Here is a 14314-nt window from a genome sequence, read left to right as displayed (position 1 = left end):
GTCAAAGATTTAGAAAACTATAAAACTTTTTACAAAATATTCCATTGGTTTGAATAAAGAATTTATACCAGGTTACAATACAAATATGAGCAATTAAAAAAAAAATATTTAAGTATTTATAAGCAAAAAAAAAAAGGAGTTTTATAGCAAAATGATAAAATTTCAGTTAAGCAAAAATATAACCTAAAGACTCACTTTTCTTTTTTTTTTAATTCATTTTTTTAAAAACTTGTAAAACGGGGGATAAAAGTAAAATAGATAAAATTTATAGAAATATGTGGAAAAAAATTTCACAGAAAAATGAGAAAATATCAGCTATGCAAAAATAATTTAAAGGATTCATATAATTTTTCTTCTTTTTTTTAACTTGAAAAAAATTTCTGGATTTATAGGTAAAGAAAAAAAGTTAAGTTTTAGACAAAATGAGGAAATTTTGATAATGCAAATATGTGCTTCAAAAGATACACATGACTTTTTCAACATGAACCTGGCTAAGATTATTAAATATTCACGGTGTTCCACAATAACAACCCTTTGTATACATAATTTTAGACTTTTTTTAAAAAGCAAAGTAGAAAAAATCACATTATTACTATAAGTTCCAATTCTTTTATGAAGTTATTTTGTTTTCTGTTGTGGGCTAAATGGTCAGGATGGTTAAAGCTCCACCATTTCCACTGAAACAGCATGACCGTTGCAAAGCAGTCAGCACTTTGCACAGGCCGCCTTTATTATCCAGACTAGCTGGTACCCGTCAATCTAAAACAGAGTGGGCTTCAAGCCACTACTCGGGATTGAACCCCAGTTCTTCACAATGACAGTTCTGCACTTTAACCATTAAGCTAGCTGCAGCTCAATTATGTAAACATGACAGAAAAATACATAAAAATGACAAATAATTTGCAATAATGCCTATTTGACCATTAAAAAAAACTGTGATACAAAAAACAGAGTCTGGAGTAACAAAAAGAAAAGTTTATTTTGAAATTCCTATTATACAACATTTTTCAAAGACACTGAATACACAACAAAACCACCAGCAATTATTGAATGAATAACCGGGGACAGACTTTTTTTTCCTTTCATCAAAATGAAACAAACTATTGAATAATATAAAATTGCATTTAAATTGCAAAAGTTAAAGAATTACAAAGTAGCATTATTATTATAATTCTGATTACATATTTTAAATAATAAAACAAAATGGTTTTGAGAAGAGTTCGAACTAGAAAAAAAATAATAAATACATAAAAAAAAAGTTTGAGGCAAAAATGCAAAAATACTCTTATTTCATTTGGATCGACAAATAATAATCAGCTTAGTATTTTTCGTGAGAAAAAAAAACTGCAGAAGATGGTCCCCAGATTTACGACTTTCTCTCTTCCTGTCCTCTGTTGACGTCATTCAAACGAACCCATTGATGGTCATTCACAGCTTTCCATAAAGTAACCTGAAAGAAGAAAACATTTATTCAACTATCATTTGTTAACACTAAATAAAACATTTTTCATTCATGGAATCTAAAACCATATTGCCCGAGTGAAAAAAATACTTCACTGTTTTGAGGTCACATTTTGTATGAAGAGAAATAAAACTTCTTTATCAAAAACAAATTGTCCATTAAATTCAAAAACTTAGCATTTAATTAAAAGCATCCTTGGCAAATATAAAAAAGAAATGGCTTTGGGCAGAGAAGTTTCAACTTAGATATTATTATAAGTATAAAAATAAAATGAACGAACTGAGCTACTCACATAGTTACAATAGAGGAAGAAAATCCAACAAAGATTTTTGTAGCAAAGTAAAGTTTGGCTAAAATCATAATTTTTTTAGTAGGAAAACATGATTTTTTTTCCTTCACATTTTTCAGTTAAAGCTCTGATAAAATGCATTAATAATACTTAATATTATTCAAAAATAATATTATATCTAAAATACTTAATATTAACAATTAAAATGATTAAAATTATCATTTAATTACTAGTAAAACAAAACATTGAATAAAACAGGGATGTGATTGACAAAAACACAAAAAAGAGGAAGTTTATAACTGTAGCATTAAACGTGCAAAAGAAAAAATGATATGAATTCAATAGCCAATCTGATAATGATTACATTATTATCTATTCAAATAAATATAAATAAATGGTAATTATGTTTTTAAATAAAATCTTGATTAAAATAATTTTTTTTAAATAATTTAGTTAACTTAGAGTAATTATGCATAAGCACGATTTTATGTATCACACCATTTTAAGAAACATTTCTTTAATGGTCAAAGGACCTTTATGAACTTTCTCATCAGTTCTTTGTTTTCTTGGTGGTCTTTTATTAACACGACTGATCTGTAGACTGTGTTTTGCAGACTTTTGATCATCAGTGTTGATAGGACAAGTAAGTTCATTTCTCACACAATTTTTAGAGGCCTTAGATTAAGAATCGCGATGTTGGATTTCAAAATCGCGTGAATAAGAATCGCGATGCTTGATTTTAAAATCGCGTGAAAAGAATCACGATGCCGGATTTTAAAATCGCGTGAATAAGGCGATATCGGATTTTAAAATCGCGATGTTNAAAAACAGAGTCTAAAGTAACAAAAAGAAAAGTTTATTTTGAAATTCCTATTATACAACATTTTTCAAAGACACTGAATACACAACAAAACCACCAGCAATTATTGAATGAATAACCGGGGACAGACTTTTTTTCCTTCCATCAAAATGAAACAAACTATTGAATAATATAAAATTGCATTTAAATAGCAAAAGTTAAAGAATTACATAGTAGCTTTATTATTATAATTCTGATTACATATTTTAAATAATAAAACAAAATGGTTTTGAGAAGAGTTCGAACTAGAAAAAAATAATAAATACATAAAAAAAAAGTTTGAGGCAAAAATGCAAAAATATTCTTATTTCATTTGGATCGACAAATAGTAATCAGTTCAATATTTTTCGTGAGAAAAAAAAAACTGCAGAAGTTGGTCCCCAAATTTACGACTTTCTCTCTTCCTGTCCTCTGTTGACGTCATTCAAACGAACCCACTGATGGTCATTCACAGCTTTCCATAAAGTAACCTGAAAGAAGAAAACATTTATTCAACCATCATTTGTTAACACTAAATAAAACGTTTTTCATTCATGGAATCTAAAACCATATTGCACGAGTCAAAAAAATACTTCACTGTTTCGAGGTCACATTTTGTATGAAGAGAAATGAAACTTCTTATCAAAAAATTTTTTTCCATTAAATTCAGAAGCTTAGCATTTAATTAAAAGTGGAGAACAAGAAATAGCAGTTTTGAAAGAAAGATTCTTAAAAGCATCCTTGGCAAATATCAGAGAAATGGCTTTGGGCAAAGAAGTTTTAACTTAGATATTATTATAAGTATAAAAATAAAATGAATGAACTGAGCTACTCATATAGTTACAATAGAGGAAGAAAATCCAACAAAGATTTTTGTAGCAAAGCAAAGTTTGGCTAAAATCATAATTTTTTTAGTAGGAAAACATGATTTTTTCCCCTTACACTTTTCAGTTAAAGCTCTGATAAAATGCATTAATAATACTTAATATTATTCAAAAATAATATTATATCTAAAATACTTAATATTTCCAACTAAAATGATTAAAATTATCATTTAATTACTAGTAAAACTAAACATTGAATAAAAATCATAATTATTATTCAACACTCTCAATTCAATTTCAATATTTATATTCACCAACTAGGCATTAAAAAACTTTTAAAAAGCACTTGTATTCAAATAATTTTAAAACTAAATGGGTATAATTGAAACATGTCTATAAAAATCAAATTATTTGATACACCGATAATTTAAAATTGAAATTTAAAATTTTCAGATCACTCTTATCCATATTTAGTTTTATTTATCATTCTAGTTTGAAATCAAATAATTATTTGTAAACTTTCAATTAATTCTATAGATAAAACTACCATTATCAATAAAATCAGATTTTAAAAAAATCACTATTTCAGTTGTTACTTGGTGTTTAAATCTTTCCAACCTTGACACAAAACCTTTCACAAGTTGAAGGCAAAAAAACTATGATTGCCCAATTTTGTTGAATGGAATTTTAGAGTGATATGGATGAGGAACTGGCAAACCAGATGCAGAAATAGGTTGTTGTTCAACAGGAAGACTTGGAATGGCGATTTAAAGAGCTCAGCTAGTTAAATTAATTAGGGCATCATTTGTTTACTTTCCAAGCAGCATTTTTCATTTTTGAAGTCATAATTTTATCCTAAATCAAATTTTAAATTGATTTTTTATTTTTTTTATTTTGAAACAATTTCACACACTGTTTATCTTTGAGTAAGTTGAGACCAATAGCAACAATTTCATCACACTAATATTTTACTCTAAACACTAAAAAGAATATAAAGATCAGTTTAATTTAAAATATATGCTTGAAATACAAGGTAAGTCAAAATGGTGCACTATGCAAAATGCTACAAAAAGGTAAGTTTTAAATGTACTCCTCACAAATGTTCGATATTAGCCCCTTTTGTTGTACGTCATTTTAATAACTTCCATGGATGCAGGCAATAGCTGATGTGATAGAGATTTTCAAAATAGTCGTGTTGTGGAACCTGGATGCACATAAATGTGATCTTTTACAAACCCACATCAGAAATTGAAATAGAAATTTAGAAATGAAAATTTAGAGATAGAGGTGACCAAAGCAAGAGTGCATAGTATGTAGTAGATTTGTGACCAACCCACCTTTGGGATAAAGTGTTATTGATCAGCCCATTTCATTTTAACACAAAAGCGTAACAAAAATGCTGACGACGATTTAAATGTGACTATTCTTATAAAAATTCTGCATATAAGTATATTTTTAATGATTACATTTATTACATGTTGCATAGTACACCTAAGAAATTGGGGAATTCATTACGACTTACATTATTTTTAAAAGATATATAAAGTAAGCATAAAGGATTGCCAAAATATGATAATAATAGCCATAGTGATACAGATATATATTCAAGCTGAGAAAATAAATTTTTCAATGTTAACTAAGTATTTATTCAGTGATTCAACAAAGATGAGGACTTTACTACAATCAATCTCTGACTACAAACCAGCAAACGTAATTAACAAGTTATCATTTTCACTACATTATTATAACTGATAAGCTGCTTGGTTATAAAAAAAAAGCAAAGAAATTTAATGTACCTTATTATCTCCACCAGAAACAGCAAGTACATTTCCAGTCACTGACCAGCTGACATGCCATACTACATCATCAAAAGTGTGAAGAATTTTGGGTGTCCAAGAAGTTTCTTTAGTCTTTGTCCATATAATAACCCTCTTATCCTAAAGAATTAAATGATGTTAATGCATAGCAAAACAATAAATTTTTTAATAAATAAATTATGTAGAAATCAAAGTAAAGTAAAAAATAAAATATATTAATATAATATTTTAAACAATGTTCAGATAATATTTTATTTAAAATATAGACTTTGCCTAAATAAAAATTAGACACATGATAGCCTAAGAAACGCAGTAATGTTAACAGAGCAACCTTAAAGGTTTTAAAAGAAACTAAAAGCTGTGCACAGAAGACTGCATACAACTAACCAGATAACGTGAAAACATTTAAAGTGAATGTAAAATCATGCTGAAATGAATGAGTCCAAAACAGAAGAATGTGATATTGTACAATACAGAACAAAGTGTGAAGACTGAACTATTTCATTACTTAGACAAAGTGCCGTACGAGTCTCAACTTCTCGTTTGCCTCAAATCATTTCATCAACAGCAGCAATGGATTCATTAGAGATTATGATGTTTACTTACACTGGATTTCGGCAGATTTGACATTGGAATATGTCGTAAAGAAATAAAACACACTCCTGCATTTGATGGTATCAGATTTATAGCTTTAGATATGCTAAAATGTAAGGAAAGTATAGTTGCAAGTTCAGTTGTAGCACTGCTTCCATGGGTAAAAGTTACTACCAAGGTTACCGAAGCAACACATTAGCGATAAACATAATTAACATAGCGATAAACATAGCGATAAATTGACATTAGCGATAAACATGATGCAGCAGGCATCTTTTTATTCTCATTGATCAAATTTAAATAAACAAACCTTTAGATATAGAATCTAGTTGAAAAAGCTTAAATTTGGTTAAAACAATATATACTTTTCTTTAAAACTTTTTGAATGTAAATAAAAAAACCTGCGGGTACAGAAATCAAATGAAAAAGTTTAAAACTCTGTCCTATTTCAAACAGTACAAATCCTCCAATTATACTTTTACACAATTCATTTGTAGCCCCTTGTCTGCTTCTAGTATGCACATTGATCCATTCTGGGTGCATCTATTTCAGCATGATATACATTCACTTTAGAGGTTCTTAAGCAAAAACTCTGCGACTTAACGAACTGCGCACAACCAGCAGTGCACTCTCCTTACCTTAATTTATAACCTCTAAAAATGGTATTGCAATCACCATGATATTTACAATGCTATAAGCAGTGTATCCATTTTTCTTCCGGGCAAATTTACTATATACATTTTATAAGGAAATAAATTTAAATAAAAAAAAGTGGCACATATTTCTTATTCAAAAAAAAATACTAATTTTGAAAAGTGTTTGAAGACTTGTAAGCAACTAAATAATTCAAAAATTACCTGTGAGCAACTGGCAATAACACTTTGTCCAAAATGTGCCGAAGGAGCCCAGGCAACATCTCTCACCCAATTAGAATGGGCTTCAAGTTTTTCTTCTTCACACCAAGTATCTTCTTTATCTCTAATTAATTATTCACAAAGAGAACATTTTATTAATTATAATTCTAGAATTCAAGAAAATGTACTGAATATTTTAAAAAACTTAAATACCTTTAATTGCTAAAATTTCTTAGTTTGACTTTATATTAAAAAAAAAACTCAGAGGTGCGACAGGCCATAGAGGGACAAAGCCTACTGTGCCCATCTCAGTTTTCGTGACCTTCGGCTCTGGGGTGCAGGAGCAGATGCTTCGGTCAGGTGGTCTGCCGAACGCGGAACACCTAGTGTTTAGTTCCCAAGCATGCTTGGTACTCATTTATCTACCCACTGAAGGGATGAAAGGCTGAGTCAACCTTGCCCAGCCCGAGGATCGAACCCAGGACCCGCGGCACAGGAGCGCGAAATGCTACCACTCAGCCACCTGGCATATTGCCTTTATATTAGAAATAATTATTCATAAAAATTATGCTATTGACCAAAATAGTAATTATGACGAGGATATATCTCAAATTCAAATTACTTCATTTTCTCTTAATTTTAGTTAGGATTGGTTAATTTCTTAATTTTTCCAGTTTGATAAAACTTCAAAATTATTAACTTGATTTTTCCAGAATAAAAAAAAAAATTACTTATTTACATTCAATCTGTAAGTTCCATTTTGCTCTAACAATGAAAAGAACTTTGTTTAATTGTAAGGGGATTTTTAATCAGTTTTAAAATATATATTGAAAAATTATTTTCAAATAAAAAGCTTCATTATTAAACACAAAAGTTCTTCCGCATTCAAAATATAAGGATAAAGGCCTTTCTCTAAAACAGAAAAAACAAAACAGTTATTTTGTAATTAAAAGTGAAATTTATAGTAAGCATTTCTGTATATTTATTTAATATATTTCAAAAATTTACAATTAATAAATAAAAAGAAATGCAAATAGAAATACACTTAGAAATGGTTAAAATTGATAAACAATACATTTAGCAGGAAAAATATTTATTTTAATTATAATTGTTTATAACTTCATGCTTTAAAAGTTTATGTTATGACAAAAAAAAGTTTACTTCAATAAAAGAAATGCTTCTTTAAATAATAATATTGTCAGTTTGACCTTTCAGAATTATCTATTAATTTAAATTTTAACTATTGTATGCTATTAAAATAGTAATGATTACAAGAAAAAAAATTACAATAGAATAAGTTTTTGTAAGATTATATAGGTTAATAGATTTAATGCCATATGATATCTTACAATAAGCTTTAATGAAATCACTCTCAAATTTCAACAGGTTTAACATATTCAGCACAGCGTGGCATTCAACGAATACTCATAAATTCAATATGATCTATTATATTACGCGCCTCACTACAACAGATAGACATTTTAAATCTGCGCAATAAAAGCTTATGCTCTACACTTGTGCTTAATGTGTTAACTATGAATTTTCCAAAAAAATAACAGGTTTCTAATTCATTCATTTCAAAGTTTCTTAAACTAACTTTTTTTAAAAATTAACAGAGAACTTTATTTTTTTTCAATTTAAATATTTTGAAGAAAACGAATAACTTACTACTAAATTTTAATGAAATCTTCTTCCCGATATCAACTAGCTATCTAGTTACAAAATATTTAATTCTTTCATTTAGAAAACATACTTCAAATACCAACAGTGATATTAAATTCATTTACTTGCAATTAATATGTGGTCAAAAATGAGACAATAATGATAAATAAAAGTTATTTACATCATATTTCCAAACAGACATTTTGTAAAAAAAAGAAGCACTTACACATATTTCCAAATTTTAACTAAGTTATCACAACCTCCAGTCACAAATCGTTTGGTCGAGTTGGCATTTGATATATTGGAATTGGAACCTGTGTTACTCCCATAAACCAACTGGGCATTTACAGGGGCCCAACTTACAGCATTACAGCCAATCTAGTAAATGGAAAACCAAGAACTCATATATTATTCATAAGATATCATATATTATAAAATTAAATGAATGTCGAAATCAAAAGTGACAACTTAAGAAAATAATGATAACTCATGCAAAAAAAATTTTTTTTGTTCGGATTATACCATAATTCTCCTATTCCATATTCAAAATCTGTTTTAAGTCACAAAAACTTAATCTCTTAAAAGTACAGTGAAATTTGAGGTCAGTCGTGATATACCATTTTTATTCTAATTACCTCAATTTTGATAATAACAGGGCTGGTAGTCCAAAATATAAAAATTAAGGACAAAATTACCTCCAAACTTAAGGACAATTTAAGAATGCTGATTCTCTAACGGGAGCAATTTGTACAATATCAGCATGGATTCTCAGATATATAATTGTTAATAGTTTTAGTAGTCCCTGCACTTTTTTTTAAAAAAAATCAGATTTTTTTTAACTAATAAAATAAAAATAAAAAGTAAAATATAATTTCTAACAAATAAAAAAAAAATTCTTTTTAATTTTTTTAAACAAAAAAATCAGAGAAAATAGTCTAAATATGGAAAATCGTTAAATAGTAGCAAAATAAGAGGATTCTCTTGTGAAAAACAGTAGAGTATGATACACTGATGAAGGGAAGAAAGAGAGATAAGAGCTTTTTATACATTTTCTTCACATCAAATGCTTTCTTGCCATTAAATCAAAGGTAATTGTCTCTAACACTGGAAGTAGATTTAAATCATACTTAACGCACTGTGAAGACTTTGTTGTTCATTTTATTAGTTACTTTGTTTCATGGTACATAACATAATTTCTGAATTTGATATTTTTTCAATTCTTTTTTAGATAAATAATATTTATTCTTCCAGTTAACTTCAACAAAAATTTGAAAAAAAAAAAAAAAAAAAAAAATACATACTTTTGAGTTNAAAAAAAAAAAAAAAAAAAAAAAAAAAAAAAAAAAACACAAAAATTTCAGGACAATTTTAGAAATGTTTAATAAATTAAGTATATTTAAGGACACTTTCTTTTTTTTGTAAAGGAAATTAAGGGGAATTTAAGGGTAACTTTAAGCCGTGTAATAAATAAGCATGTTTAAAAAAAATGTGTGTGCTAATATGAACTTACAGTATGTGCATTGTGGATCTTTTTTGTTTCCCATCGACCATCACCAGTACTGCTCAGTACAGATACAGACCCATCTGAGCTGCCACATGCCAATATGAGACCATACTCATAAGGTGCCCAACAAAGGGAATTAACTAGAATTAAAAATTAGTAACAAATGAAAAATACATGTTAGCTGGTTGGCTTGTCTTTTAAAGAGATGTTTTATGTTACAAAGTCATATATATAGTAATTTAAAAAGAAATTTTTCTGATCTGGATAAAAGAATAAATAAAAAAAATCTTCAAAAAACATTAAGGCATTTATTCTATAATTTTCATAAAGGTGAAAATTTAAAGAATAATTCTTTAAAAAATAGATAATATTTTGTTTTTTTATTTTTTGGGTACACTGACTATTTTTATAATCATATTAAAGGCTAAATTCTTTTTCTTAAAAAAAAAAGCACTATATATCAAAAATTTAAGCAATATCAAAACATAAACTAATAAAATTTTTATCGACATTACTTAAAAAAATAATTTAGAAAATATGATGTGGTTAATATAAGGGAGATTCTCATGAAATACGACAATTCCCTGTCCTTTACTCCAAGATCTAATACTATAATACTAAATAAATTTTTTTTTTAAAAATTAATAAATTGTATTGCTGTTGGCATTTTAAAATGACTTTGCCCTAGCATTGACTGTTTTGTATAGTTAAAAAATTTAATTGAACTTCAAAATGTCATTTTCCTGGCATATCCCAAACAATGTTTCCAATAATAACTAGCTTCAAAACTTCCCATAAATCTAATTTTTTTCGTCTGGTGAAAGCATTTCTAGAATATACGCAGAGGGTATTATTTACAAAAAAACTTTGTTTAAAAATATTTTTTCTGTCAATAATTTTTTTGTCCCAAGAAAATCTGTCATTTTCCTGGCTACTTTTATTTAGTGGCCTATAACCAAAATAGATAGAGCCAGCAATCAATATCTTATGTTAATAGATTGATTAGATACCCTCCTATATGAACATGTCTTGCTGCATGAATAAAGAACCAATTTTATGGTTCAAAATCTATTTCAAAAAATTTTTCAAGATGAGTAAGTTTTTGTGTTGTCATTTTCATGGCTTCTTGAAATCATTAATAACTTAAACTGCATAGATTTATCTGAGTTATTTTAAGAAATCCTGTTGTTTTCTGCAGAATTTAAACGTCTTAGGCCAAAATATTAAATTAAAGTCAAGTTATATGCTATAAAATGGCGAATTTGTCATTATCCTGGCTTATGAATTCCAGGACATTGAAGTGTTACCAGAAATTTTTTTTAACTGTTATTACTGTAAGGAGGAAAAGCAAATATTAACCTATTACCAGGTTTATGTATGATTGTAATATGTTTGGATGTAATCAAAGTTATTTATTTATTTAATGATTGATTATTATACACAATTTTATTCTGTACATATCAGCAACAACAAATAATTATATTTTTTCTATGGTGGATAAAAAGAATTAATTTAAGCAATTTATGGTCCATCTAACATAAAGATATGTTGAGTTACTTATTATTAACTAAAAATGACTGTTTTTTAAACTTCTAAGCCAATATGTCATTTTCCTGGCATTCAAGATTTGGTGAATTTCTATTTTATTTTTTTTCTCGAGCAAATGTCAATAAACTACACTGCTGTCTGTAAGATATTAATAAATGTCACTAAAGAAGTATACAAAAAAAATTTTAGATTATTTTGAAGATTTTAAATTTGAAGAAATTTTTTGATCCGAAATGTCATGTTTGAAAAGAATCACCCATAATTTACCACTGTTTTCCATATTTTCTGTTGCACATACAAAACATATCACATAGGAATATAATAAATAGTATACATCAGACAAATATTATAAGATAATTTAAATCTCATAAAACTCCCACAGTGTGGAAAAGTCTGTTTTATACAGTTTTATGAGCTACACCTCAAACAAATTGTTTATTTCAAAGCCTATAAATGAAAATGTCATGAAAAAGGAATGGGTGTAAAAATATCAAAAAAATAAAATAATTATAAAGATATAGCCTATTGATTTCAAAGCTTTTTAGACAAATTCAAACAAACAGTTCCTTAATGAACAGTATTTTTGCAGTAAATAACAAAGAGCACCTGTTCTTTATATGCGATTAGGATTTTTTTTTTTTTCAAAGTTTAATTTTTTGTAGTTGAAAGCAATCAGACCACTTGGACTCATTTTAAACATGCTATTATAATTTTAGAAAAGAGCTGAACTTGAAATATATTCAGTAGTTTTACTTCAGGTTATTGATTTTGTCAATTGTTTTAAAACTCCCTTACTTTTTGAACTCTCAATGAGAATCATTTCTTACTACGAGAATCAGAAGATTTAATATTCTATTTATAAAATTGTAATTTGATTAACAATATTGCAATTTAATTAAATTTTTAATTTAAGTATTTCTCCGTTTACAATTTTAAGATTTCTGAGAATGAGAAATTATTGAATGAATTAAAATCAGTTTAAATAAACTGTACAAAGACATCAAATTGCTGGTAGAATTCCAGTAATATCATGTTTTATTCTTTAGCACAGAAGATCTAATTTCATTTTCTAAATATATGACAACCAGTTCATGCTAGAAAAATTTATTAAATTTAAGTTTTATTTTTTTTCCTTTATAATATTATTTATTTATTCATAAGTCCTAAAGCTTCAGAAATAACAAATTGGTAAAAAATGATTATATAGTACAATTATTCTGGTAAAATTTGTGAATGGTCCTCCATTCCAATATACAAATACTTAAAAAAAATATATGATTTAAGTATTTATTATTGACAGGGGGAAATGTAATTTTCTAAAGCATTAAAATAGGAAAAAAATTTATTAACTTCTGTTTGATTCGCCCTTAAAATTGTAATTTATTAATAAATTTAAAAAATTATGCAAAAAATTTATTGCTCTTGCTTCTTTAATTACTGAAAAATTTTGGTTTGTAGAGTTTTGTTACATAGATCAGGGGTCTGCCCAGACATTCTGTGAAAGGCCCGTTTTTGTAAAATTGTGAAAAAATTACTCGTAATTTGTGAACATAAAATAAACGTTAAGTCACATTCTTTCAACCAGGGTCTGCTTTTGTGAATTTGTGCAAATAGGGTCCATTATTTCAAAAAAACTTTTTTAACGAGTTTTGAAATTGTAAAGACACACAAGATTATGCTCAATTACAAGATTATGCTGTAAAATTATAATTAAAAAAATTAAATTTAAAAAAATAAACAGCAATTGCAGCTACTAAATTAGCGATGGAACATACAAATATTTGGTATTTAGCCCATACTGCTGAATGCAGAATATTCATTTCGGACGAATAAAGGAAGAAGCGTCTGCGGAAGACAAAATTTAGTTCATTTACATCTATCCCCCCCCTTCCTGGGAAAGGTTTATTCGATTAACAAAACAATAATGAAGATAAACATTTGTGAAGGGTCCGATTAAAAGATAAATTATTTTGTGAAGGGTCCATTTTTATGTTAAGATATTTTGTGAAGGGTCCGCTTTTATGAAAAGATATTTTGTGAGGGGTCCGTTAATGGACCCAAATTTCTTCTAAACAGACCCCAGTAGACCTACTTTTGCAAATTACTACAATTTTAAAATTGGTAATTATATCTTATGAGGGAAATCGGGTCAAATAAAGTGCAATACTCCAGATGTGTGAGCGGAGCAAATCTATTAAAGTCAACAGTTTGAAAACTTAAGAAAGTACAATTGAGAAGACCAACCAGAAGAATCATGCTTGTTGTATTCATATATATTTTCCCAAGTGCCATCTGTTTCCTTCCAGATAATGACCTTTCTATCGTAGGAACAAGATGCCAGCATAACACCAAACATTGGGTGAGCCCAAGCAACTTGCCACACAGGTGCATCATGACTAGAAAAAAAAAACATATATATATATACAGGGTGATTCTAAAAAGATGGGAAAAATTCTAGGAAGTGATAGTACACATCCAAGCAAACAATTTTTATCAAAGAATGCATGGTCGAAAACAAAACGCAATACCGCTAGAGGGCGTCAAAGTTCATGTTCTTATATGAGGCAAAAACACACAAAAAACGATGAAGTTAAGTTATAAAAGCAAATTTAATGATATGTGATTACAATAAGTGTTCAAAACAGTGGTCGGCAGCAGCTATGCACGCAGTACAACGACTAAGAAAAGATAGGGCATATCACAAACTTTCCCTGCAGCGGCCGAAAGCTTGGCGACAAGTAAAGTAACGCAGTAACTCGCAACAGGAATGGAGCTTTCATGTTTGCATCAAACAACTTTCCAAATGCGCCAACACCTTTGCGTTTTGTTTTTGACCAGGCATTCCTTGATCAAAATTGTTTGCTTGGGTGTCTACTATCACTTCCTAAAATTTTGCCCATCTTTTTAGAATCACCCTGAATA

At 27.9% G+C, this 14314-nt stretch overlaps 1 protein-coding gene across 4 annotated transcripts in view; it reads right to left on the bottom strand.

The window, feature by feature from the left end:
• Positions 1-960: 960 nt before the first annotated feature.
• LOC107451491 (protein SEC13 homolog) overlaps positions 961-14314 on the bottom strand; it is a 21009-nt gene continuing 7655 nt past the window's right edge. The window contains exons 4-9 of one of the 4 annotated variants that reach the window (XM_071178999.1): positions 13637-13788; positions 9851-9984; positions 8567-8718; positions 6682-6802; positions 5210-5350; positions 961-1450 (exon numbers count right to left, since the gene is read on the bottom strand). In XM_071178999.1, coding sequence (XP_071035100.1) covers positions 1367-1450; positions 5210-5350; positions 6682-6802; positions 8567-8718; positions 9851-9984; positions 13637-13788 — 784 coding nt within the window. In that variant the 3' untranslated portion in view covers positions 961-1366. Of the gene's footprint in view, positions 1451-2591; positions 3081-5209; positions 5351-6681; positions 6803-8566; positions 8719-9850; positions 9985-13636; positions 13789-14314 lie in introns of those variants that run through there. The other 3 variants (XM_071178997.1, XM_071179000.1, XM_071178998.1) reach the window with 3 other exon arrangements.

Source organism: Parasteatoda tepidariorum, chromosome 3, assembly GCF_043381705.1.
Source record: "Parasteatoda tepidariorum isolate YZ-2023 chromosome 3, CAS_Ptep_4.0, whole genome shotgun sequence".
Taxonomy (NCBI): domain Eukaryota; kingdom Metazoa; phylum Arthropoda; class Arachnida; order Araneae; family Theridiidae; genus Parasteatoda; species Parasteatoda tepidariorum.
Note: the sequence above shows the minus strand (reverse complement) of the source record. Positions and strands in the feature narration are given on the sequence as shown.